At 42.6% G+C, this 27,882-nt stretch overlaps 1 protein-coding gene across 1 annotated transcript in view; it reads right to left on the bottom strand.

The window, feature by feature from the left end:
- Positions 1–1,874: 1,874 nt before the first annotated feature.
- Positions 1,875–27,882, bottom strand: part of LOC122939328 (kelch-like protein 23) — a 116,329-nt gene continuing 90,321 nt past the window's right edge. The window contains exons 3-4 of the mRNA XM_044295398.1: positions 2,285–2,343; positions 1,875–2,143 (exon numbers count right to left, since the gene is read on the bottom strand). Of these exons, the coding sequence (XP_044151333.1) occupies positions 1,875–2,143; positions 2,285–2,343 (328 nt within the window). The remainder of the gene's footprint in view (positions 2,144–2,284; positions 2,344–27,882) is intronic.

Genomic DNA, 27,882 nt, shown 5'->3' with positions numbered 1-27,882 from the left:
CTCTTCGGACCAGTATTCGTACTCTCGGGACCTTTATGACTTATGAATGTTTTTTGTTTTTTTTCAGTTATATAAAAAAAAATTGGATTACCTCAAAAAAGCGTATGTTTTGCTTGAAAAAAAGGTTTATTCAGAAAAGGTATTATCAAAAAAGGTATATTACCATGTGTTAGAATAGCACAGTGGTGGAAAAGCTATGGCACGGGTGCCAGAGGTGGCACTCAGAGCCCACTATGTGGGCACCCATGCCCGGGGAAACAAAGTCTATGGTATATCAATATGCCTTTGGACTTTTTCTGCAATTTATCAGCACAGGGCGCATTATGAACAGCAGAACTAGCATTAGGCTGCCTATTATAGCTAAATAATAAAGTGCTTGGATGATATACTATATTGGTATTCGGTTTAAATTGCCGTGTTAGTACTTTGTAATTTAAAAAAAACGTGGGTTTTGGGTTTGCCATTTATATATATATATGTGGGTGCTAGGTCCAAGGATGTAGCTGCTTACCCCATATAATAAAGATGAAAGACGGACAGCACTCCAAGTAAAAGTAGTGGTGTTTATTCACCCATGTGGATGGCAACGTTTCAGCTCATACAAGAGCCTTTTTCAAGCTTGAAAAAGGCTCTTGTATGAGCTGAAACGTTGCCATCCACATGGGTAAATAAACACCACTACTTTTACTTGGAATGCTGTCCGTCTTTCATCTTTATATATTATATTATATATACATACAATGTATTTTTCAAATGAGGTATTAGTCAGTTTTTTTGAAAAGCCATTAAATTAAAAATGTAATGTTTTTTTTTAAAACACTGCACTATACAGGCGGTCTGAGTTCTTTAAACGTACCATATTTCTTTGAGAGCTGAATCAATAAAATACTTCCTATATACATTGGAGACCCGGTGTCATCCTTTTGGGGACAGGAAGCTATTACTACATCATTTGAAGCGACCTCGGCGGGGAAGGTTGAGGTATAGGTGTCTTGAGCTTTATCCTATGCCCTCCTCCCCGGTGAAGTAAGTGCAACCTTTTACCAAGATAACAATAGTGTACTTCACTATAACTGTACAATTTTATTGATAGTACTGGAGTTTATGTGGCGCCCCCTGGGTTTCATCAGGACACCTGAGGTACCCGGCTCACCAGTAATTTTACTCTAACCTCAGTCCACTAGTTGGTACTGAATTTCCCCATTTTTTCTAGGGGGTCTTTGGGGAGCTGCCTATATTTCTCCACCCTATATACATTCTTCTCACTCCTGTCCTCCTTTCACACCAATTTGTGGTTATCCCTTGGCGCCTTATTCATTCCACTTTCCCTCAACCTCCCTTTTTTTGTACATCTGTGCAGAATACTCAGTCTCCAAAACTTTTTTCTCTTTGCCTCTTAACCCAGAGGTACTTCAGGTGGGATAGGTCCAACTGCCAGCCGGAGGCCAGATTCCCTCTCATGTACCGATGCAATTCCCAAGACCTCTCAATAATCTTGGTAGTTTCTCCTTTTGGTACAGAATCTGTTGGTGCACATAAACATAAGCTTAATCACAGCATATACTACTATTATAATCAACACTACTTGCATTATTGTTTGTCTTGCCACCAGGGAGCCTCCACCCACCCTGCTATGGGAAGAGGGACTGCAGTAGAGTTATATATTTGATCATCAGGCCCTGGTCTTCTTTGTGAGACAAGGCCAAAAAGACATATGAATAAGTTCTTTAATAGTCAAAGGGATTGCCAGATAAGGCATAGTTCTTGAACTCACAGGACTGTGAGTACAGATCCAACAGTCTTTAATTTTACTGTCAGTGTAATTGAGTCCTCTAAACAGCACCTGGTGGTGTCAGATAAGTGCATTGTCCCAATCATCCTTCAGTTGTTGGTACAGTGTCGCTGTTCCCAGGATTAGGGCGGCCATCAGCAGGAGGATCCTCATCCTTGGGCATCAGAATTTTCTTGCAGTGAGAAGCGTGTATCCAGTTAGGCTTTCCTTCAACCTTTACTGCTGTATGAGTAGTCAACAGGACTTGAAAAGGACCGTCAAATCTGGGATCCAGGCCTTTTCTCACATGTCTTTTTATCACCACCAGATCTCCTGGTTGCAGAGTGTGTGTTCCTTCTACTGAATCTGGATCTGAAAGGGAAGCAAACACTTTTTTATAATTGTTATGGAAAATACAATCTGGGGGCGCTTCCAAACAGAATCGCAAATGGGGATAATCCTGTCTCATTCAATAACTTCAGGGACAGCATACCTGCACACCAGTACACTGACCAGCTTCTATGCTGTGTTCTTTGCATTTGTGTTTGCTACTGGCAAGGCTTCCAGCCAGCCTGAAAAGAGATCAACACACACAAGGACAAATTCATATACTCCTACCTTAGGCAGTTGTATATAGTCTATCTGCAGTCTCTGGAACGGGTAAGTGGCCAGGGGGTGTGCTTGCTTGGAGTCTCCACCACTTGACCGGGATTGTTCAATGCACAGACCATACATCCTTGTACAAACTGAGAGGCTACTGTAGAAAATCCTGGAGCAATCCACCCTGCATTAACCACACTTACCATGGCACCTTTTGATAGGTGAGTGGGCCCGTAGGCCTCCTGAGACATAGCTGAATATAGAGGGCATGGTAGATAAAATTTGTCCTTGTTTCTCCAAATTATATGTTCATCAGGTTTGGCCCCTTGTGTTGGCCAAAGTTCTTTTTCCTCAGGAGGGGCTTGTTCAAACATTATTTGAAATGTACTTACTGAAATGTCCTCAGGTCTCAAGGCTCTTACCGAGGTGGCTTCAGCATTTAGTGGCTCGAGTGCAGCTCGTTTGGTTGCCTTGTCTGCTCGATCATTGCCTTTTGCTTCCACCGTGGTACAGCTTGCATGAGCCTTTACCATAATAATAGCAACCTCCTCTGGTAATAACAGAGAGTTCATAAGTTCAAGTACAGAGTCTTTATTTTTAATTGGCTGGCCTGCTGATGTTAAAAAGTCTCTAGCCTGCCATATGGGTCCTTCAGCTCTGCCTCTTGTGCTGACATGTGAGGTGGCAGTGGTTCAGCTATCCCTACCTAATGCTGTGTGACCACTGCATATCCAGTGTGGAACTGGCCATCCTCTCCCATGAACCTGCTTACATCTACAAAATACTCAAAATCAGGGTTATCAAGGTGATTTTCATGTACATGATTAAATCCTATGTTCCATCATGTCATTTAGGAGGCTGCCCTTCCCCCATTTCTGAATCTGTGATTGGTAACAAAGTAGCAGGATTCCGAGTAGTACATCTTTTGAAAACAATTTTGGCGGGCATGAGGAGTGCACATTGGAGTTTGAGTTGCCTAGCCATAGAAATATGATTAGGTTGAACCTGTGTTAATATTCCCTGTATGTCATGGGGTGTTTGTACAATCACCGGGTAGTCTAGCACAATTTCAGAGCCTTTTTCTATCATTGCCTGGACTGCCGAGACTGCCGTGACACAAGAGGCGGCGCCTCTGGCGACGACAGGATCTAATCTGGCTGAAAAATATGCCACTGGGTGCTGGCGGTCACCATGTTTCTGAGTCAGCACAGCCGTGCTATGACCCTGCAGTTCTGAACAGAACAGGTTAAATTCCTCATCATATTTTGGAATACCCAGGGCTGGGGCCGAGGTTATGCACAGCTTCAATGTATAGAAATTATTCACTGCCGCTTCTGTAAGGTGAAATGGGTCACATGACAGACAATCATACAGAGGCTGCATTAACATGGAGGCATGTCTAATCCAGGGGCAACATATGACACCAGCCCAAAAAACACCCTTAGGCTTTGTGCTCCTTCGGACACTTGTATCCTTTCAACAGCCTCCTTTCTTTCTGGGGTAAGGTGGCGAGCTCCATGGGAGAGGCGGTGTCCTAGAAATACAACCTTGATTTTACAAAACTGCAGCTTCGGTTTTGAGGCTTTACACCCGTTCTGATGTAGGAAAATTAAAAGAGATATAGTAGCCTGTGTATACATGGTCGGGGGTTCTGAGCTCCCTGAGGCAGGGCAGTCCAAGTATACTGGTTACCCTTAAATGTAAAGGCAAACAGATACTGACAGTCTTGGTGCAATGGGACACTAAAGAAAGCATTTGCCAGATCTATCACTGTGAAACACGTAGCAGTGGATGGAACTTGTGAAAGTAAGGTATGTGGGTTTGGCACTATTAGAGTTTGTAAAACTGTCACCTTGTTAACTTCTCTAAGATCATGAACAATCCAGTAACTGACAAGCTGTCCCTTAAAGGGCTTCTGTCACCCCACTAAAGTCATTTTTCATTTTTTGGCTACCTAAAATCCTTATACTGCGATTTATCAATATATGGTCATAGTTTCTTTAAAAAAATGCACTTTTATAATATGTAAATTACCTCTCTACCAGCAAGTAGGGCGGCTACTTGCTGGTAGCAGCCGCATCCTCTTTTCAAATAATTGCCCCCTCCTTCTGTTGATTGACAGGGCCAGCGATCGCTCTCGTCCTCTGGCTAGCCCTGTCTGCCTTTTAAATCTCGTGCCTGTGCCGCACCAGTCTTCAGTCGGTGCAGGCGCACTGAGAGGAGGACACTCGCTCGGCCTCTCCATCCTCAATGCGCCTGCGCCGATGACGTCATATCTACACCCTTTTATTTGAAAGGAGGATGCGGCTGCTACCAGCAAGTAGCCGCCCTACTTGCTGGTAGAGAGATAATTTACATATTATAAAAGTGCGTTTTTTGAAGAAACTACTGAACAAAAAAGAGTAAGAGGACTATATATTGATAAATCGCAGTATAAGGATTTTAGGTAGCCAAAAAATGAAAAATGACTTTAGTGGGGTGACAGAAGCCCTTTAACTTTTTTCTTATTTATTGGGAACAGCGGGGTATTAATGGGAGATACTGTTTTTATCAATACACCGGCCTGGAGAAAATCATCAATTTGACCGGCCACTGCTATCTCCTGGGCAAGACTGAGGGGGTACTGCTTGACTTGATGGGGCTGACATCCTGGCTTAAGATGCACAGTGACAAGAGACACGAGAAGTTTCCCTATGTCTGTTGTTAGATGTTGCCCAAAAATCCTTCGGTACCACCTCAAGAACATCTTGGTCTACAAGAGCTAATTCTGATGGTTCAGTCTAAGGCAGGGCAAGTGTTGCTATTAAGGCTAAAAGTGTATGTAGGCTCCCAAAGCTTGCAAAACATCAGTCCCTAAAAGAGGTTCTGGCAGGTTTTCTTTAACTAAAATTTGGGTAACAACCTTGTTTAAATGGGTTGTCCGAGTTACATATATATATATAAATAAATAAATATATATATATATATATATATATATATATATATCTTACAATGTGCCTTAGAATACACTAAATAGTACTTTTGTCATGTACTGTCTTTGTCCAAATGATCGGGTTTCGGCAGCGCCTCTGCGGGTCACATGACCCCCCAACGTCATTCTTCAGGATTTCTGTGCTGATGTTCAGGCTTTCTGCCTGAGGGAGTGGCCCGGCTCTGTACACGAAACGTCAGAACCTGTGTACCCACCCTCCCCTCTCTCTCTGTATCTGACTTGCAGCCAGACGGCTCCTGTGAGGGATCGTGCATGCGCGATCCCTACCAGTGCAGGCAGCTGTGTGAAATCAACAGAGTCCTGTCAGATGCAGGTGATCGGATATATATATATATCTATATATCTTGTAAGAGTAAGGTAGCGGGGTGGTCGATGAGCACACTCTCTTGAGCACAGATTCCAGGCAACCTCAGTTTTCCATCAACTGTCCAGATTTATTGCCAGCGGGTGGTACATAAAATAAACATAAACAAACAAAATGATATGCCTATCCGGCTCTAACTATACAATGAGGTACTCCTGACTAACCTGGTGCCAGCCTAACACTGGACACCAAACATAACCCTATTGTTTGTACCACCTGCTATACTCACAGAGACTCCAAGCAGTTCTGACCCAGGCGGAAAGAGACGTGTCTCCATTCTCAGACTTATATCAGGCTAGCACACCTGAGTAGTGATTACCTGACAGCCCAAAACCCACACTGTCTGGATGGAGTGGGCCCCCACCCTTTTCTCCCCACTACAGCAACACAGGCCCTAAAAAACAATTTTTTTGTTTTGTTTTGTTTTTTCAAACCTGAATTGCAGAGAGGTCTGCGTAGACCTCTGCTGAACCTCCTGTATACTGCTGTGTATGTATATATATGTAATATATCCAGCAAAAGTGATGGAAGAACATCGGCCAGGACGGTTCGCGGACGCGATCGCAAGAACGCAATCAATTGTTCGCGAAACAGAAGTTCGCGGCGGGCCCCATTGACTTTGATGGCAGGCGAACCTGAAAAACCTTCAGCTCATATTTGCAGCCACCAAATAATTTGTAGAAGTGCACAAATAGTCCCACAACATTGACAGTGACAAAAATTCCAACAAAAAATATGTCTTAATCAGGGGAAATTTTTTGCATCTTAAAGGGAAATTCTCTGAAATGTGCCCTGTCGGAGCCTAGAAAATTTTTATTTTAGGCCACGGGAGTACTTAAAAATTAGGCATTCACCTGACATTAAAGAAATTCTGATGTGGCTCTAGGTACATGGAGGTATGCTAAAATGGATACAATTTTTACTGTAGGTCACTGGACTACAGGCCCCAAACATTAGGCATTTACCGAACAGAAAAGATCAAGTGATTACCGTATTTTTCGCGCTATAAGATGCACTCCCCCCCCTAAAGTGGGGGGAAAATGGCAGTGCGTCTTATGGGAAGAATACTGCCATTTACACTACTCCATTGCTGAACTCGATGCTGCACACCACGGCCAGCGGTGTATCAGCAGGGAGATAGGAGGGGCAGGGAGGGGCGGGGCATCTGGTGTTGTAATGGCAGCGGGGCCCTGTGCAGTCACTGTATTCTATTACACTGGGCCCCGCTCACTGTAGTATTAATAGGTAATGTGTAGGCATGGGCGCTGTTTTAAACTATAGTAGTCCTCTGCAGCATAGAGAAATTCATGTAGTACCGTACTCACTTGAAACTCCTGTACGCAGGCCGGGCGGGCGGCGGCAGAGTAACATTATTCACTACGTCACACGCCTGCTCCACCTGCTTCATTCATAAAGTGGGAGGAGTAGGCATGTGACGCTGCTGCTGCCCGCCCGGCCTGCCTACTGGAGTGTAATAGAATACAGTGACTGCACCGGGCCCCGCTGCCATTACAACACCAGATGCCGGCCCCCACCCCCTGTATTGAGGGTCATTCACTATTTTACACAGGGACACTGTTCTTATGGGGAGGAATCTGTGGATGACACATATATGGCATAAGATGCTATATACAGTACAGACCAAAAGTTTGGACACACCTTCTCATTCAAAGAGTTTTCTTTATTTTCATGACTATGAAAATTGTAGATTCACACTGAAGGCATCAAAACTATGAATTAACACATGTGGAATTATATACATAACAAAAAGGTGTGAAACAACTGAAAATATGTCATATTCTAGGTTATTCAAAGTAGCCACCTTTGCTTTGATTACTGCTTTGCACACTCTTGGCATCCTCTTGATAAGCTTCAAGAGGTAGTCACCTGAAATGTTTTTCACTTCACAGGTGTGCCCTGTCAGGTTTAATAAGTGGGATTTCTTGCCTTATAAATGGGGTTGGGACCATCAGTTGCGTTGTGGAGAAGTCAGGTGGATACACAGCTGATGGTCCTACCGAATAGACTGTTAGAATTTGTATTATGGCAAGAAAAAATCAGCTAAGTAAAGAAAAACGAGTGGCCATCATTACTTTAAGAAATGAAGGTTAGTCAGTCCAAAAAATTGGGAAAACTTTGAATTTGTCCCCAAGTGCAGTCACAAAAAGCACTACAAAGAAACTGGCTCACATGCGGACGCCCCAGGAAAGGAAGACCAAGAGTCACCTCTGCTGCGGAGGATAAGTTTATCCGAGTCGACAGCCTCAGAAATCGCAGGTTAACAGCAGCTCAGATTAGAGACCAGGTCAATGCCACACAGAGTTCTAGCAGCAGACACATCTCTAGAACAACTCTTAAGAGGAGACTGTGTGAATCAGGCCTTCATGGTAGAATATCTGCTAGGAAACCACTGCTAAGGACAGGCAACAAGCAGAAGAGACTTGTTTGGGCTAAAGAACACAAGGAATGGACATTAGACCAGTGGAAATCTGTGCTTTGGTCTGATGAGTCCAAATTTGAGATCTTTGGTTCCAACCACCGTGTCTTTGTGCGACGCAGAAAAGGTGAACGGATATACTCTACGTGCCTGGTTCCCACCATGAAGCATGGAGGAGGAGGTGTTATGGTGTGGGGGTGCTTTGCTGGTGACACTGTTGGGGATTTATTCAAAATTGAAGGCATACTGAACCAGCATGGCTACCACAGCATCTTGCAGCGGCATGCTATTCCATCCGGTTTGTGTTTAGTTGGACCATCATTTATTTTTCAACAGGACAATGACCCCAAACACACCTCCAGGCTGTGTAAGGGCTATTTGACCATGAAGGAGAGTGATGGGGTGCTGCGCCAGATGACCTGGCCTCCACAGTCATCGGACCTGAACCCAATCGAGATGGTTTGGGGTGAGCTGGACCGCAGAGTGAAGGTAAAACTGCCAACAAGTGCTAAGCATCTCTGGGAACTCCTTCAAGACTGTTGGAAGACCATTTCAGGTGACTACCTCTTGAAGCTCATCAAGAGAATGCCAAGAGTGTGCAAAGCAGTAATCAAAGAAAAGGTGGCTACTTTAAAGAACGTAGAATATGACATATTTTCAGTTGTTTCACACTTTTTTGTTATGTATATAATTCCACATGTGTTAATTCATAGTTTTGATGCCTTCAGTGTGAATCTACAATTTTCATAGTCATGAAAATAAAGAAAACTCTTTGAATGAGAAGGTGTGTCCAAACTTTTGGCCTGTACTGTATATATATACACACTATATACTGCTGTCCTGTATACTGCTGGATATATATATATATACTCAATATTCTCTCATCCTGTATACTGCTGGATATACATATATATATATATATATATATATACACACACACACTATATATACTGCTGTCCTGTACATAGATAAATAGATCAATAGATAGATAGATAGATAGATAGATAGATAGATAGATAGATAGATAGATAGACACATAGATATGAGATACTTTTTACTTGTTGGAGTGCGGTGGAATTTTTGCACTATAATTTCAGGAGTTGGGGTTGTTTCTATAGCCACTGACACCCGTCACGTTTTGCTGCCCATGCTTCTTTTGTCTTTCTAGATATGAGATAGATACAGTAGATAGATATGAGATAGATATGCAATGTTACAGGAAGATCTTCTGCCTGTGTGAGCTAGGAGATGATCATGTGACAGTGTTTGTATGCTAGGTTAGGTTGTGCAGAGCAAGCACTGCATTGTAGGGGGAGGGGAAGGGCAGATTATTCACACCCACAAATATTCATGAAGAAGAGCTCAGGAATTGTTGTTGCACGCCCTACAGCTTTGCTGCAGCATGTAAACAAAGCAAGAATAACAGAACTATGCAAAGGTGTAAGTATAGCTTTTCTCTTAAGAAATCAAGCCTAACTAATGTATATGTAAGTCCTGATGAGTTTTATACGTTTTTTTTTCATTACTCGGATAATCCCTTTAACTGGCTCAGATTCACGGACAAAAACTGTTTCTCCTGTGAATCTCACAGCTGGTACATAACAAGGGGTTAACAACCATTAACTAATGAGGCTGCAAGAAACTCTGGTCTACTACTGTTTTGGCTGCCCTGTTTCAACCTGCAATGTTACTGTCTTTCTGTTGCCTATGGATACGAGTACATGAAGTTGAGGGCCCTTTTCTTCAGTTTTTGCGAGCAGTACTGGCACAGGGTTGCCTATTTCCTAGCAGGGAGTAAAAATGGCAGTGGAGGTCTGTTGATCTCCACTGTCAGTATCCTTGGGTGCTTCCCATTGCCGACGCGGAGTGCGGCAATCTCGTTTTATGTGGTCCAGGTTTCCCACAGCTAAAACATCTGAAATCTCTACGGGATGTTTGTTGCTGTCCTTGGCCCTGATTGACATATTTGACTGCAGACCCTGAATTCTTTTTTATATCCAGTTCTTAACCTTTTGCAGCAGCAATCAATTGTGGCAGTGGAGTGACCCGCCATTAAGGTTTACAGGCTTTTAACTTGGTTTGCAGAGCAGGTCTCAAGCCTTCCATAAATCCGGATGTCAACAATTTCTCACTCATTGGTCCAGTCTGATCCCAACCCATGTCAGTCCAAATGGTCCACAGTCCAGCTGCATACATCTTTATTGTCTCTTGAGGTCCATGAACTATGTCTTTTAGACTCCTAGAACTCACATCTTTTTTTCCCATTGCCTATTAATTTGAAGACTAGGACAAACTCTGCCCCTGATGGTACAGTTTTCTCCCAGTCCTCTAGAGACAGATTGTCAAAAGCCCTCCTACTATGCTCAGTCAGGAGACTGATACTGTGATTTCCCTAGTTTCAGCAACATCAAGTCCTACAGGTCAGCCCAGGTGGCTCTGTATGTCGTCTGAATTTGTTGTAACATTCTGGCAGTGGTCATTGGTCTTATCAGGGGTTCTGGGAGTCTATTCAACAGTCCTAATTGGTCTTTAGGGATCCAAGGGTGATATTCTGTCACAGTAACTTAACCATACTTTCCTGGCGGTCCTGGGGCTTCGGGAGCCATAGGGGAAGATGGGTCCATGGCACCTGTTTTGGGTGTCTGAGAAGGTAGGATTCTAGTCTTAGTCAATACAGGATAAATGCCTAAAGGGGCACTGGCCAGGGGGTATAGAGGTGGCGTATCTCCAGTTTTCACACGTTTTTGTTGCTGAGTATACAACAATCTACCTCGCACAACTTCTCCTCTCCATCCCTCAGTTTCAACCTCACGAGCTACTTTTATCCATATGTCAACCACTTCTTCACATCCATGATCCTTTATCCAACAACATTGTGTCCTACTGAATCTTTCCCAGACCTCCAGATTAGGATTCCTATACTTCATCGATGCCTTTTTTAACAATCTGTCCACATTCTTCAGACCTTCTTTACCTCCTTTAAAACTTATAGTTTTCGGGTATGCTAAAATTATTTGCCATTGCTCTTCAACTGTACCAGAACAACTATAGAAAGTAACAAAATTCAGACGTCTGTTTCCCCTCAGTTTCCCTGGAGCTTCCTCACTAATTTTTATACAAAAATTTGTTTCGCAAACAGTCGGTTGCTGCTGTGCATAGGGTTCCCACCCCAGGTAATATTTTTACAAAGATCACAGCAGATAAGTGAGATATTCCTTGTGTTTTTATTTTTATTTTGTTTCAAAATAAAGTATAGTGACATACGGCAGTACGTGTGTAAACGTTTTCGGTTATGCAAAGGCTTTGCAAGGCTTTGCATAGCCGAAAACGTTTACACACGTACTGCTGTATGTCACTATACTTTATTTCGGTTCCTCACTATATTCACCTAGTGTACTCTGTTACTGAGCCTCAGTTTCCTCAGAGCTTCCCAACTATGTCACCTAGTGCACTCTGTTACTGAGATTTATTATAAAAATCAAATGTCTACAAACTGGAGATAGGAGTCTAAGGACTTTGATTTCCCTTTCTATAATGTTCTGCAATTTTTTTAACACAGTAAAGAACAAACAAAATGTATACCATGACACCTAAAGCCAGACCAGAAACTAAACCCAACAATCATAGGTATTTTCAACTTTAAAGGTTCTTTATCAATATGGACTCAACTGTAAAAGTACTTTATACCTACGTTCCCTCAACAATCCCTCGAACCAGACAACCGGTCAGGGAAGCACAGATATAATGTAAGATAAAGTTTTTTTTTACTTGCAGCGCTGTCTTTTATATCTGTCCGTCCCGGTCTGGATTATCCACGTTGTCGGGAGATCAATAAAGTGTTCTTTAGTCGAGCCCCACGTTGGGCGCCAAGTTTTGTTAGGGCAAAACCCCCGCCTCTATGATTGTCGGGGTCCTAATTGAAGTTTTCTTTATGAGCGCTCGGAGAGCTGACACAGACACACTTGCTGAATCAAATTTTCTCTCTCATTTATTACAAAAAATAAACTTTTATAAAACTACAGATAGTCACAGACAAATTGTCATTGTCAGGTGTTACAGAAAATTAGAAGACACAAATGAAGATCCGACTGACTTGATCCAAAACTAAGGAACCAACGTGTAAGCCCTGTAACAGCCCTAGCTCTCTCCCTTACTGCTCAGCCTATGCAAAAATCTCTATGGTAGATGATTGCATACCCTCGTTCCTCGACTGTATGACACCTGAACACACTATAATAGTGAGGGGACACGACCACCGGCTCCCTACACTTAATACGGAGGGAGTCAGGGTCACCTAGGATCAAGCAAACAGGAAAACACAAATAAATGAACAGACTTATCTGTAGAAGCATCAGTTGTAGCATCCAGCATGCACACACTCCAGGAAGTTGTATAAACCGCAAAGTGATGCAGTATGGGAGGGGATTTAAAGGGATGCAATCAGTGCAACTAGATGACAGCTGAGAGAGGGAAACGAGATGACAAAATGAAAGCAAAACAAAAGTACCTCAAGCAGGAGGTTCTGAACGTTTGTCAGAGCTTCTCAGATGTCTGGCGGTGACACAAATCTGGCACACCACCAAGGAGATGGAAATTGAAACTAATGATTTGATTGGTTATTCATAAAAGGCAATACTTTCGCACCAGACTAACAGAATTCTAAGAATTAAAACGTTTCTGCAGCATCTTATATCAAAGTTGACATTCTTCAGCAGTGCATCCCAAACTCAGAAGGAACATAACTCTCTCTTGTATGTCAAGCTCTGATAAGGGGAGTGAGGGAGCTGCTTACCTTGGCCTTTTAGCTAGAACACATTTTAACTATATAAACAGAGACTCCCTACATCCTGTCAGATGGTTCATTAATTTTCCACATATGCACAAGATGGAGGACATGTTTATACAAAATGGATTCTCATCCCTCACATACTTAGACTCCCATGAAGAAAAGACATATACTAGAAAGATAATTTCCTGAACAGGAATTTTCTTCCCAATGATAGAGAATTTTCAGGTTCTTTACAAAGCAGACTAAACACAATATGTGGTTTTCTAGACTTAGAGAAAACTAGTATGATAAGTCCACCACAACAAACTTGTCAACATAACCCAAGTGTTAAAAAACATACTCCATGAACAATGTTGGAGCATTTCAAATCCCACAAAATATCAGAGGGCATTCATAATGACCATAATAAATGTTTAAATCCATCCTTATTACCCTCTTGGATTAAAATCAGGCTAGCAGCCCCCTGGAGATCTAATTTGATGAAATACTTAAAGGGAACCTGTCACCGGGTATCACGGTAGGTGTACAGGAAACAAGACAACACAAAATGAATATAAGACTCACTGGATCCAAAACTAAGGAACAAAAGGGAGACCCCTGCATCAGACATGGCTCTCTCCCTTACTGCTCAGCCTATGCGAAAATCCCAATGGTAGATGATCGCATATCCTCGTACCTCGACTGTATAACACCTGAAAACCCTATAATAGTGAGGGGACACGACCACCGGATCCCTACACTAGATACGGAGGGAGTCAGGGTCACCTGGGATCCAGCAAACAGAAGAACACAAATGAATGCACAACACTTATCTTGTAGAAGACTGAGAAGTAGGATCAGCATGCACACACACTCCAGGAAGTAATATAAACCGCAAACTGATGCACTATGGGGAGGAATTTAAAGGGATGCAATCAGTACAACTACATTACAGCTGAGAGAGGCTAACGAGATGAGGAACTGAAAGCAAAACAAAGGAAGCTCAAGGAGGAGGTTCTGAAAGGCATCTGTCAGAGCTTCTCAGATGTCTGGTGGTGACATCGGGATTTTGGGTATAGAGCTGAGGACATGGGTTGCTAGATGTCCACTAGCACATCCGCAATCCCCAATCCCCATAGCTCTGTGTGCTTTTATTGTGTAAAAAACACGATTTGATACATATGCAAATTAACCTGAGATGAGTCAGAGCTTGAAAATATTCCCTGGTCACACAGTAAGATATGACTCTTTGATGTTAATTTGCATATGTATCAAATCGTTTTTTGATACATATGCAACATTAGGCTGGTGCAGGGATGGATTGGCCATAGACCTTACAAGGAAGGTTGATGTCCGGTCGGCCGTCTGAGCCTTCTTCACGGCCAGCCAGTGGACGTTCTTGGGGATGTATTTTGTGCTGTTGGCGGTGGTATTTTGTGATTGACTGTGGTATTTGGCTCCGTTGGGGTGGTATGATGTGTCACAATATGGTATCCATATCCACATCCATAAAGCGGTTCTCTGGGCTTTTTCATATTGATGACCTATCCTCTCCCTTCTCTCTCCCTTATCCCTTCCTGAGGATAGGTCATCAATATGAAAAAGCCCGGAGAACCTCTTAAAGAATGCCGATGCAATTGAATTCAAGGACAAGGGAGGAATTTATTTAGAATTTCTTACAAAAACTGAAAAAATAAGACTGTTTGAAATGAATCTGTTGTGAGAACATGGCTGCCAACACTTTAAAATATTTTTAGACATTTTTGACACCAGGCTTGATATGCAATGCTGTATTTTGTTAAAATATATATATATATATATATATATATATATATTCCACACATGAAGCATTGTCACATATAGACCCTGAGTGTGGCACATGAAAGTATATAGTTCAAAGATGCAGATTCTTGGGCAATCTATGTATTCTCTGTCAGAATACCACTGCATTAAAGCATGTCCCAAAATATTCTCACTGACTTTTATAGATACAGTATTGGCCTATAATAAGCTATATTAGGGACCTATAAACACAGATTCATAATACCCAATCTAAGTAGAACAGTCAGTACTTCTCCTATTTCACAGGTACGTGTCTGGCAGCAAAAAACAGTTCTCAATGCCAAAAAAAAGTGAAGAGAATCTGATCAAAACATAACTAGAGATGAGTGACTCTAAGAATCTGAAGTGGAGTCCAATCCAAAGTTTTGGAAAAATTTGATTTGTAACGAATCTGAATTTCTTCGCGCTTCATGGTAAGTAATCATTTTTTTCCTAAAATGGTAAGTCGGGAATGCGATATGACCCATAATGCCGTGCAACCAGCCAATCCACAGATGTTTTTTTATTTTTTGTTTTATGTTCTTCTGACAGATCAGAAGACCGGAAACATACACAGTGATGTTAACACAACCTTATTGCCACTGCTGCTGCCCCCTCCTTACTCTGTCATGGGACTACTACTGTCCTGGTTACTACCACTGCTGCTGCCGCCACCGTCCTCTCTCTGTCATGGGGCCACTACTGCTGCTGCTGCTGCCACTGTCCCCACTCTGTCATGGGGACACTACTTGAATCTTAGGAAACTGCACAGTTAGGTCCACAGCAATAAATTAGACCTAACACTTTTATTGACTTGTAATAAAGACACATAGTAATTTCACAGCTAACAGAAGGGATTACCTATGAATCTTGGTGCCTTGCACAGTGATGTAGATGGCGATAAATTACAACTGTCTGTAGTACTGACGGCACAGAATGGATTAACTATGAATGTGGGTGCACTAGAACGTAATGCACATGGCAATACACTCACCCTGCACTCTCCCTGCAGTTTGACTTCCAAGCCTTCAGATTGAGATTGGGCAACCAAATGGGATGCATATGATTAGGCAGAGTGGCCTGGGTATACCAGGTTTATCGCCATTCGTGACAAATTAATTTGGAACAAATCAAATTTCTTGACGAACTTTGGCGAATTGTCCAAATCAAATTTTTCCAAACTTTGCTCATCTCTCGTGATAACCACAGCAATAACCATAGGAAGTAAATTAAATTTTTTATTTCATGCCTTGAGGAAGCATGAGACAGACATAGGCCACCACGTGTCTGCAACCTGTTTGTATGACCTGCCTGGATAAGCTGCAATAAACAATTTAATTTACTTTCTTTAGTTAGTGCCATGAATATCACTTTCCTATCAGATTCATAATATAGCCATGGTAAGAAGTCTTAAAGGGTTTATCCCACAGCAAAATATTCTACAGTTTTCAAACCAGCCCCTGTATCTGGATACTTTTGTAACTGCATGTATTTAAAAATGTATTATAGCTACTGAGCTATTCAATTAAGTCTATCTTCATAGCGCCACCTGCTGTTTGCTCGTTTTCTAACTACTCTGTCCTGTTCACTTTGACAGAAGCACATGCTCAGTTCCATCCTTAAAATGCCACCAGCTGCACCAGAAAAGACACACCCTAATATGCCCCTAATCTAACAGCTTGAAATAAATCTAGCAGAACAATGAATGTGAGGCACAGGGCTGGTTCTAACTTTGTTAGAAAGAGATTGTCATGTATTATATGATGTCTGATTTTCATTTTTTACATTATTTATGGGATAACCCCTTTAATTCTGTATGCTTAAAAATCACTGATCAACAGAAAAGTCCACATATTATTAAAGGGGCTGACTTACTTCAGCAAATGGCATTTATCGTGTAGAGAAAGTTATTACAAGGCACTTACTAATGTATTGTCATTGTCCATATTGCCTCCTTTGCTGACTTGATTCATTTTTCCATCACATTATACAATGCTCGTATCCAGGGGTTATGACTACTGCTGCAGTCAGTGGCGTGCCTACAGTGTTTAGCATCCTGGCGGGTCCTTTCTCTGGCACCCCCCCCCCCCCCCTTCAATACTTAAAGAAAATTGTACAGTAGTATTGCCCTCATTGTACAACCTTCACAGTAGTTTTTGTACAGATGTGTGCCCCTTCACAGTAATAATGCCCATTGTGCCCCCTTAATAGTAGTAATGCCCATTGTGCTAGTAATGATCTCTGTGCCCCCTCCATAGTAGAAATCCCCATTGTGGCCCTTCACAGTAATAATGCCCACTGTGCCCCTTCACAGTAATAATGCCCACTGTGCCCCCTTCACATTAATAATGCCCACTGTGCCCCCTTCACATTAATAATGCCCACTGTGCCCCCTTCACAGTAATAATACCCACTGTGCCCCCTTCACAGTAATAATGCCCTCTGTGCCCCCTTTATTGTAGTAATGCCCTCTGGCTCTGGGCCCCTTCCATAGTAGAAATGCCCATTGAGCCCCCTTCACATTATTAATGCCCTCTGTGCCCCCTCCATAGTAATAAAGTCCTCTGTGCCCCAGGGGCGTTGCTAGGTTAAAACATTCAGGGCCTGGGCCCCTGATGTTTTGTCCCAGGCCCCAAATGTCCTGCCTGCCAGATAGATGCAACTGTATTGCCGTCCTCAGGATGGCAATATAATTGAATCTAATGCCCTGCAAGAGCTGAAGGACCTGTGGTGACATCACAGGTCATGTGATCGGTTCTAAATGCAATAGCTGAAAAGGGCCTGTGATGATTTCACCATCATGTAACCAGTGCAGGAGAGGATGGCAGTGAGGAGGAGAAGTGCTGGGGTAAGAAGCTGTGTTGAGGTCCGCTACATGAGGAGCGGTAAGTGAAGGGAGAGGCAGAGCAATGCTTGGAGTTGTGGTTATTTAATTGGGACTGTATGTTAGGGCTGAAGGGAGGGAAGTTATTTACATGGGACTGAAAATTGAGGGGGTGATGTTATTTACATAGGAATGTATGTTGGAGGTTGCTAGGGCAGGGTTATATTTACATGGGACTATATGCTGAAGGCGGAGTTAAAAGGGAGTGATAATATTTACACGGGACTGAATGTTGAGGGGTAATGTTATTTACATGGAGCTGTATGTTGAAGGCGGCTTTGAAGGGGGTGATGCTATTTACGTGGGACTGTATATTGAAGGGGGCAGGAGAGTTAGTGTAATGTTATTTACATGGAACTGTATTTTGGAGGGGGCTGTAGGTAGAGAGGGATATTATTTACATGGGACTGTATATTGGAGGGGGCTAGAGAGGTGGTGTGATGATATTTACATGGGACTCTATGATGGAGGGAGGGAAATAATGTTATTTACATGGGACTGTATGATGGAGGAGCTGAGGAATTATAATTTCTGAGGACACTAAACGGAGGAATATAACTACAGGGGGCACTGTAGGGGGCATTATAAATACTGGGGCGCCTCAGGGTGAGCATTGTAACAGTAGGGGGCAGTATAAATACTGGGGGCACTTTAGGGGCATTATAACAGTAGGGGTGATATAAATACTGGGGCACATCAGGGTGAGCATTATAACAGTAGGAGGGCGATATGAATACTGGGGGCAATGTAGGGGCATTATATCAGTAGGGGGCGATATCAATACTGGGGCACTTCAGGGTGAGCATTATAACAGTAGGGGGCGATATAAATATGGTGGCACTGTGGGGGCATTTTAAATCTAGGGGACATTAGGCATTCTTATTACTACTGGGGGCTCTATAGGAGGGACTTATAGATCCGCCTTATTTCTACTATGAGAACTGTGGGGGCTTTATTACTACTGAGGGTTCAGTGGATAGCTTTACTACCACTGGCTGAACAATAGGGGGCCTTATTTCTACTGGGGGGCTCTGTAAGGGCATTATTAATACTGGAGGGCTCTTCTACTAATTGAGGCACTCTGCGGGAGCACTATCACTGTTAGGGGCACTGTAGGGGGTAGTATTACTAATGAGGGCATTCCAGAAGGGAATTACCATTGGTGGGACTATGAGGAGCACTATAACTATGGGGAAGATTATCTGAATGGCACTCATTTTTCTTCAGAATAGTATTTGGGGGTACAGACAAGTGAGGAACCTAAGATGTTCGTGTGTCACACTCTGCAGAGACGAGGCGGCTAAGAGAAGTTGTCCGGACTGAATGGAGAAGATAATGACAGAGAAGATCTACATGAGAGGAGACGTCACCTGGGATACCCTGGATGTGACAGGTATTGCTGTATAGCAAGTACAGTAAAATCTCTTCAGTGCTAGTGTTTGCAGTGGTGGGGGGGTTGGGGTCAGTTGATCGAGTTAGAAAATTGATCAATATGCATTGGGGCTTGGGCCCGGGATCTTTTGAAACCCTAGCAACGCCCCTGCTGTGCACCCTCCATAGTAATAAAGTCCTCTGTGCCCCCTCCATAGTAATAAAGTCCTCTGTGCGCCCTCCATAGTAATAAAGTCCTCTGTCTGTGCCTCCTCCATAGTAATAAAGCCCTCTGTGCCCCCTCCATAGTAATAAAGTCCTCTGTGCGCCCTCCATAGTAATAAAGTCCTCTGTCTGTGCCTCCTCCATAGTAATAAAGCCCTCTGTGCCCCCTCCATAGTAATAAAGTCCTCTGTGCGCCCTCCATAGTAATAAAGTCCTCTGTCTGTGCCTCCTCCATAGTAATAAAGCCCTCTGTGCCCGCTCTGTATAAAAAAAACAAAAAAACAATAACTACTCACTTTGTCCCGTTCCTGAATCTCACATACCTCTCTTCCCTGCAGGCACAGATCGCTCTGCAGCACTGGGTGGAGTTTATGCAGATTTCCGGGCTGCAAGCTCCACCCACACAAGCCGGCAGTGTGATCTGTGCCTGGAGGCTGAATGGTGGAGCAGGGAGAAGCCTTCCTGCTTCACCATTCTGTGCACCGCCGGCCTGAAGGAGCAGAGGAGCACTGAGAGCTGAGCGGTGAGTGATAGGACCACAGCTCCCAGTGCTCCAGCAATGAGCGCTTCCATATGTATTGATGGAAGCGCTCATTGCTTCTGGCACCCCCCTGAGAGCTGGCACCCAGGGCGGACAGCCCCCACGCCCCCCTCTTAGTACACTACTGGCTGCAGTGCAGATATGAGTGGGCCAGGACAGAAGCTGCCATGCATGCATTCCTATGTGCACTAATACAGGAAAAAAACTGCGGCGCTCTTTCCTATAGTGTGCAAGCATGACCACCGCTGATGGATTGCAGGATGGTCATAACAATGGAAACGAGCAGTATATAATGTGATTGAAAAATGAATCCAGGCACCAAAGAAGCAATATGGACAATCACAGTACATTAGTAAGAGCTTTGTATTAACTTTGTCTACATGATAAATGCCTTTTTTCTGGTGAAATAACCCCTTTAACATTCCCTATAAATATTTGCAGTATATTATTAATTACAAAACACAATTGCAATCATCCTTAAAGGAATCCTGCTTAGAACAAACCTAATGGCAAGAAAGTATAATATGATATATATGATATGATATGTCCCAATTTAAGTAGCACTAAACCATATTTAGTAAACAACTTAATTAAAATAATTTCTTGGGTAATTAGCAGCGAGTACTTCTTTCTCTGTTTTGCATACCATTTGTTGTTCTCTTTTTGCTAAACTGTGCCTGTCAGTCAGACTTTGCTTCAGGTAATTTTTTTCACTCTATGGGGAGAAACTTCAAAAATTACATCTGAATTTTAAAATATTTTGATTACCATATTTATCTAACACATCCTGGTTTCCACTTCATCTTCTATATGTCCCAGCAAAACACCACCCTGGGAATTTAAGACCTGAAGATGAAATTCTGCATAATGCCATTATACAGATTCCAAAAATACCCTCCTGAGAATGCAGTGAATCAATCTAAAATCAACAAACAGTACAGTTAATTAATGAGTACACCATAAGGGAGTTTTTTTTTTAAACAATGTTGACTGCTGCTGCCTCAGGACCAACATTACCAGAAGTTATTGCTGGTTTTAAAGCTGCGACTCCTAGGTTTCCCCAGAGCATCATTTTGTCTCTATTAGTTGTTTCACCACACAGTGAAAGTTTTTATTTTTTTTCAGTTGAATTTGCACGCTTCATCATAACTGATCATTTCATTCAAAACTTCCTAATAAAAGCAATAAAGCAAATGTTATAAAGTTAGAATACAAATAATGGAGAATACGAATAAATGGAGCTCATTCATACCTAGTGTATAAAATATCACGATAAGCATAGACCAGTCTATATGGACGAGTTATTTACATAATGTATATATGTACATCTGCAGTAGTTGCACTTATCTAATTGGTCATAGCTTGTGAAATAGTCAAAAGTGGCATTGATGAAGATATCGGATTTCCATGCAAAACATAAAATTAGCCAAATAGAAGTTAACCAGAAGTTGGATCAGTGGCCAAAGTTTGGTTATTACATGTATGCTTCCTTTACAGTAACAGCTTGCCATTCAATTGTCACAGCTGAGGTTGGAGCAAAGGGTGGATGTCATAGACGCCCACCTAGGCAGAAGTAGAATTTTTTATCAAAAATGAAAATATATTTTTTTCTGCCATTGAAGTCTGGTAATTTTAACATCATAAGTGGCCCTTACCCAGCAGTAGAATTCACTGACCAAAAAATGCCTTCCTCCTTGAACTGGTGGAAGCGCTCATCAGTCTGAGAGAAGAAGAAAGAGTTCAATTGGTACCGTACATCTGGACTGGGAAACAGTTAGGGAGGCTGCTGGTTTAAGTCACTGCTCCTTACTCCCTAGTTCTACCCCCGCTCTGGGTGGCATAGCACCATCCAATATCAGGACATAATGTGAAGCACCACACATTATGCCCTGATATTGGCTGGCATCAGGACCCTGCTTATGGTGATGGGGACTGCTGCGGAGAAGGCATATATAAAGGTGTTTGCTCGAGGGTCAGAACAGATTATTATTATTTTATTGGTGTGAATTTAAGTTTCTGATCTGGGATCTGATTGATTTAGGTGTCGGTTTTCAGATCTAACTTTATTTAGGGTTTAATTTTATTTAGGGGTCTGGCCTGTGGTCTGATTAATATTTAGGTCTGGTCTAGGGGCTGAATTAATTTCATGACCTGTTTTGTGGTCTGAAATTATTTCGTGTTCTGGCCCAGGATCTGAATTAATTTAGCTGTCTGCTCTGGGAGCCAGTTAATTTAGAGAGCTGGTCTGGGATTTGATTTTCAGGTCTGAATGTCTTTAGGGGTTTAGTCTGAATTAATTTCAGGTTCTCAATTTTCTTTTATCTGTTTCTGCATCTCGCGGCACTAATATTTCAACAGTATAGTATTTGGAGGGATTGGGTAGTACTGTGAGTACATTAATGTGGGTATCTGGGGCAGCTGCAAGCAGGCTCTGTATTAGTGAAAGCAATAGGATGGGGTTTGTGTTGCTATAATGGGTGAAGATGAGGTGCAGAAACACCAAATATGTCTCAGCAGCAAACTCAGCAACTGTCAAGTTGTCATGGCAATCTTGGCCAGATGGAGGAGAAAAAGAAAGTGAAGTTCTTCAATCAGACAGGGTATCTGATCTGTACCATATTGTATTCTATAGTCTACAGGGTGTAGACTACATGTATAAAACTGATATTTGAACACAATATGGTCAAATATTGGTTTTATTAGTTCTTGTACATTTGTAGCATACACTTGTCCATGGATGAAATAGCAAATGTATTTTTGTTCCTGACCAAGTGCACTGTGCGCCTCCCCCTAGGGCCCCTTTAAAGGGGTATTCTCATCTTAATGATCACTGTTAAATCTGTTAATGATTTAACAGTAGGGATGAGCGAACTCGAACTGTATAGTTCGGGTTCGTACCGAATTTTGGGGTGTCCGTGACACGGACCCGAACCCGGACATTTTCGTAAAAGTCCGGGTTCGGGTTCGGTGTTCGTCGCTTTCTTGGCGCTTTTGTGACGCTTTCTTGGCGCTTTTTGAAAGGCTGCAAAGCAGCCAATCAACAAGCGTCATACTACTTGCCCCAAGAGGCCATCACAGCCATGCCTACTATTGGCATGGCTGTGATTGGCCAGAGCACCATGTGACCCAGCCTCTATTTAAGCTGGAGTCACATAGCGCCGCCCGTCACTCTGCTCTGATTAGCGTAGGGAGAGGTTGCGGCTGCGACAGTAGGGCGAGATTAGGCAGATTAACTCCTCCAAAGGACTTGATTAACTGATCGATCTGCAGCTGTGGATCATTGAGCTGCTGATCCTCAATTGCTCACTGTTTTTAGGCTGCCCAGACCGTTTGTCAGTCACATTTTTCTGGGGTGATTGGCGGCCATTTTGTGTCTTGTGGTGCGCCAGCACAAGCTGCGACCAAGTGCATTTAACCCTCAATGGTGTGGTTGTTTTTTGGCTAAAGCCTACATCAGGGTGAAGCTGTCACACCAAGTGCATTTAACCAGCAATAGTCTGTTCATTTTTTGGCCATATACAAAATCAGGGGCAAGCTGCGCCTGTCACCAAGTGCATTTAACCCTCAATGGTGTGGTTGTTTTTTGGCTAAAGCCTACATCAGGGTGAAGCTGTCACACCAAGTGCATTTAACCAGCAATAGTCTGTTCATTTTTTGGCCATATACAAAATCAGGGGCAAGCTGCGCCTGTCACCAAGTGCATTTAACCCTCAATGGTGTGGTTGTTTTTTGGCTAAAGCCTACATCAGGGTGAAGCTGTCACACCAAGTGCATTTAACCAGCAATAGTCTGTTCATTTTTTGGCCATATACAAAATCAGGGGCAAGCTGCGCCTGTCACCAAGTGCATTTAACCCTCAATGGTGTGGTTGTTTTCTGGCTAAAGCCTACATCAGGGTGAAGCTGTCACACCAAGTGCATTTAACCAGCAATAGTCTGTTTATTTTTTGGCCATATACTACATCAGGGGCAAGCTGCGCCCGTCACCAAGTGCATTTAACCCTCAGTAGTGTGGTTGGTCAAGCTGTGACACCAAGTGCATTTAACCAGCAATAGTCTGTTCATTTTTTGGCCATATACTACATCAGGGGCAAGCTGCGCCCGTCACCAAGTGCATTTAACCAGCAATAGTGTGGTTATTTTTTGGCCATATCCCAGTCTAATTCTGTCACTAAATCCATACCGGTCACCCAGCGCCTAAATACTAGGCCTCAAATTTATATCCCGCTAAATCTCTCGTTACCGCTGTCCTGTTGTAGCTGGGAAAGTTATTTAGTGTCCGTCAAAGCACATTTTTTGTTCTGGGTTGAAGTACAATTCCCAATTTAGCAATTTCATAATTTAGTGGTTTCTGCTATATCAGAGCTATTTGAAATCTATCCCTAAAAGGGTATATAATATTCAAGGTGCACATTGGGTCATTCAGAATAACTTCACACACACCCGCTACTGTGTATTTTCAAGTCTAATTCTGTCACTAAACCCATACCTGTCACCCAGCGCCTAAATACTAGGCCTCAAATTTATATCCTGCTAAATCTCTCGTTACCGCTGTCCTGTTGTAGCTGGGAAAGTTATTTAGTGTCCGTCAAAGCACATTTTTTGTTCTGGGTTGAAGTACAATTCCCAATTTAGCAATTTCATAATTTAGTGGTTTCTGCTATATCAGAGCTATTTGAAATCTATCCCTAAAAGGGTATATAATATTCAAGGTGCACATTGGGTCATTCAGAATAACTTCACACACACCCGCTACTGTGTATTTTCAAGTCTAATTCTGTCACTAAACCCATACCTGTCACCCAGCGCCTAAATACTAGGCCTCAAATTTATATCCTGCTAAATCTCTCGTTACCGCTGTCCTGTTGTAGCTGGGAAAGTTATTTAGTGTCCGTCAAAGCACATTTTTTGTTCTGGGTTGAAATACAATTCCCAATTTAGCAATTTCATAATTTAGTGGTTTCTGCTATATCAGAGCTATTTGAAATCTATCCCTAAAAGGGTAGATCATATTGAAGGTGCACATAGGGTCATTCAGAATAACTTCACACACACCCGCTACTGTGTATTTCCAAGTCTAATTCTGTCACTAAACCCATACCTGTCACCCAGCGCCTAAATACTAGGCCTCAAATTTATATCCCGCTAAATCTCTCGTTACCGCTGTCCTGTTGTAGCTGGGAAAGTTATTTAGTGTCCGTCAAAGCACATTTTTTGTTCTGGGTTGAAGTACAATTCCCAATTTAGCAATTTCATAATTTAGTGGTTTCTGCTATATCAGAGCTATTTGAAATCTATCCCTAAAAGGGTATATAATATTCAAGGTGCACATTGGGTCATTCAGAATAACTTCACACACACCCGCTACTGTGTATTTCCAAGTCTAATTCTGTCACTAAACCCATACCTGTCACCCAGCGCCTAAATACTAGGCCTCAAATTTATATCCTGCTAAATCTCTCGTTACCGCTGTACTGTTGTTGCTTGGAAAGATATTTAGTGTCCGTCAAAGCACATTTTTTGTTCTGGGTTGAAGTACAATTCCCAATTTAGCAATTTCATAATTTAGTGGTTTCTGCTATATCAGAGCTATTTGAAATCTATCCCTAAAAGGGTATATAATATTCAAGGTGCACATTGGGTCATTCAGAATAACTTCACACACACCCGCTACTGTGTATTTCAAGTCTAATTCTGTCACTAAACCCATACCTGTCACCCAGCGCCTAAATACTAGGCCTCAAATTTATATCCTGCTAAATCTCTCGTTACCGCTGTCCTGTTGTAGCTGGGAAAGTTATTTAGTGTCCGTCAAAGCACATTTTTTGTTCTGGGTTGAAATACAATTCCCAATTTAGCAATTTCATAATTTAGTGGTTTCTGCTATATCAGAGCTATTTGAAATCTATCCCTAAAAGGGTAGATCATATTGAAGGTGCACATAGGGTCATTCAGAATAACTTCACACACACCCGCTACTGTGTATTTCCAAGTCTAATTCTGTCACTAAACCCATACCTGTCACCCAGCGCCTAAATACTAGGCCTCAAATTTATATCCCGCTAAATCTCTCGTTACCGCTGTCCTGTTGTAGCTGGGAAAGTTATTTAGTGTCCGTCAAAGCACATTTTTTGTTCTGGGTTGAAGTACAATTCCCAATTTAGCAATTTCATAATTTAGTGGTTTCTGCTATATCAGAGCTATTTGAAATCTATCCCTAAAAGGGTATATAATATTCAAGGTGCACATTGGGTCATTCAGAATAACTTCACACACACCCGCTACTGTGTATTTCCAAGTCTAATTCTGTCACTAAACCCATACCTGTCACCCAGCGCCTAAATACTAGGCCTCAAATTTATATCCTGCTAAATCTCTCGTTACCGCTGTCCTGTTGTAGCTGGGAAAGTTATTTAGTGTCCGTCAAAGCACATTTTTTGTTCTGGGTTGAAGTACAATTCCCAATTTAGCAATTTCATAATTTAGTGGTTTCTGCTATATCAGAGCTATTTGAAATCTATCCCTAAAAGGGTATATAATATTCAAGGTGCACATTGGGTCATTCAGAATAACTTCACACACACCCGCTACTGTGTATTTCCAAGTCTAATTCTGTCACTAAACCCATACCTGTCACCCAGCGCCTAAATACTAGGCCTCAAATTTATATCCTGCTAAATCTCTCGTTACCGCTGTCCTGTTGTAGCTGGGAAAGTTATTTAGTGTCCGTCAAAGCACATTTTTTGTTCTGGGTTGAAATACAATTCCCAATTTAGCAATTTCATAATTTAGTGGTTTCTGCTATATCAGAGCTATTTGAAATCTATCCCTAAAAGGGTATATAATATTCAAGGTGCACATTGGGTCATTCAGAATAACTTCACACACACCCGCTACTGTGTATTTCCAAGTCTAATTCTGTCACTAAACCCATACCTGTCACCCAGCGCCTAAATACTAGGCCTCAAATTTATATCCTGCTAAATCTCTCGTTACCGCTGTACTGTTGTTGCTGGGCAAGATATTTAGTGTCCGTCAAAGCACATTTTTTGTTCTGGGTTGAAATACAATTCCCAATTTAGCAATTTCATAATTTAGTGGTTCCTGCTATATCAGAGCTATTTGAAATCTATCCCAAAAAGGGTATATAATATTCAAGGTGCACATAGGGTCATTCAGAATAACTTCACACACACGCTTCTGTGCATTTCCAAGTCTAATTCTGTCACTAAATCCATACCGGTCACCCAGCGCCTAAATACTAGGCCTCAAATTTATATCCCGCTGAATTTGAATACAATACATTGGGCCAAATAATATATTTGTTGTTGTGGTGAACCATAACAATGAGAAAAACATCTAGTAAGGGACGCGGACGTGGACATGGTCGTGGTGGTGTTAGTGGACCCTCTGGTGCTGGGAGAGGACGTGGCCGTTCTGCCACATCCACACGTCCTAGTGTACCAACTACCTCAGGTCCCAGTAGCCGCCAGAATTTACAGCGATATATGGTGGGGCCCAATGCCGTTCTAAGGATGGTAAGGCCTGAGCAGGTACAGGCATTAGTCAATTGGGTGGCCGACAGTGGATCCAGCACGTTCACATTATCTCCCACCCAGTCTTCTGCAGAAAGCGCACAGATGGCGCCTGAAAACCAACCCCATCAGTCTGTCACATCACCCCCATGCATACCAGGGAAACTGTCTCAGCCTCAAGTTATGCAGCAGTCTCTTATGCTGTTTGAAGACTCCGCTGGCAGGGTTTCCCAAGGGCATCCACCTAGCCCTTCCCCAGCGGTGAAAGACATAGAATGCACTGACGCACAACCACTTATGTTTCCTGATGATGAGGACATGGGAATACCACCTCAGCATGTCTCTGATGATGACGAAACACAGGTGCCAACTGCTGCGTCTTTCTGCAGTGTGCAGACTGAACAGGAGGTCAGGGATCAAGACTGGGTGGAAGACGATGCAGGGGACGATGAGGTCCTAGACCCCACATGGAATGAAGGTCGTGCCACTGACTTTCACAGTTCGGAGGAAGAGGCAGTGGTGAGACCGAGCCAACAGCGTAGCAAAAGAGGGAGCAGTGGGCAAAAGCAGAACA

This window comes from Bufo gargarizans, chromosome 5, assembly GCF_014858855.1.
Source record: "Bufo gargarizans isolate SCDJY-AF-19 chromosome 5, ASM1485885v1, whole genome shotgun sequence".
NCBI classification, from domain to species: Eukaryota; Metazoa; Chordata; class Amphibia; order Anura; family Bufonidae; genus Bufo; species Bufo gargarizans.
The sequence above is the reverse complement of the archived record's forward strand: the minus strand, read 5'-3'. Positions and strand labels throughout refer to the sequence as shown.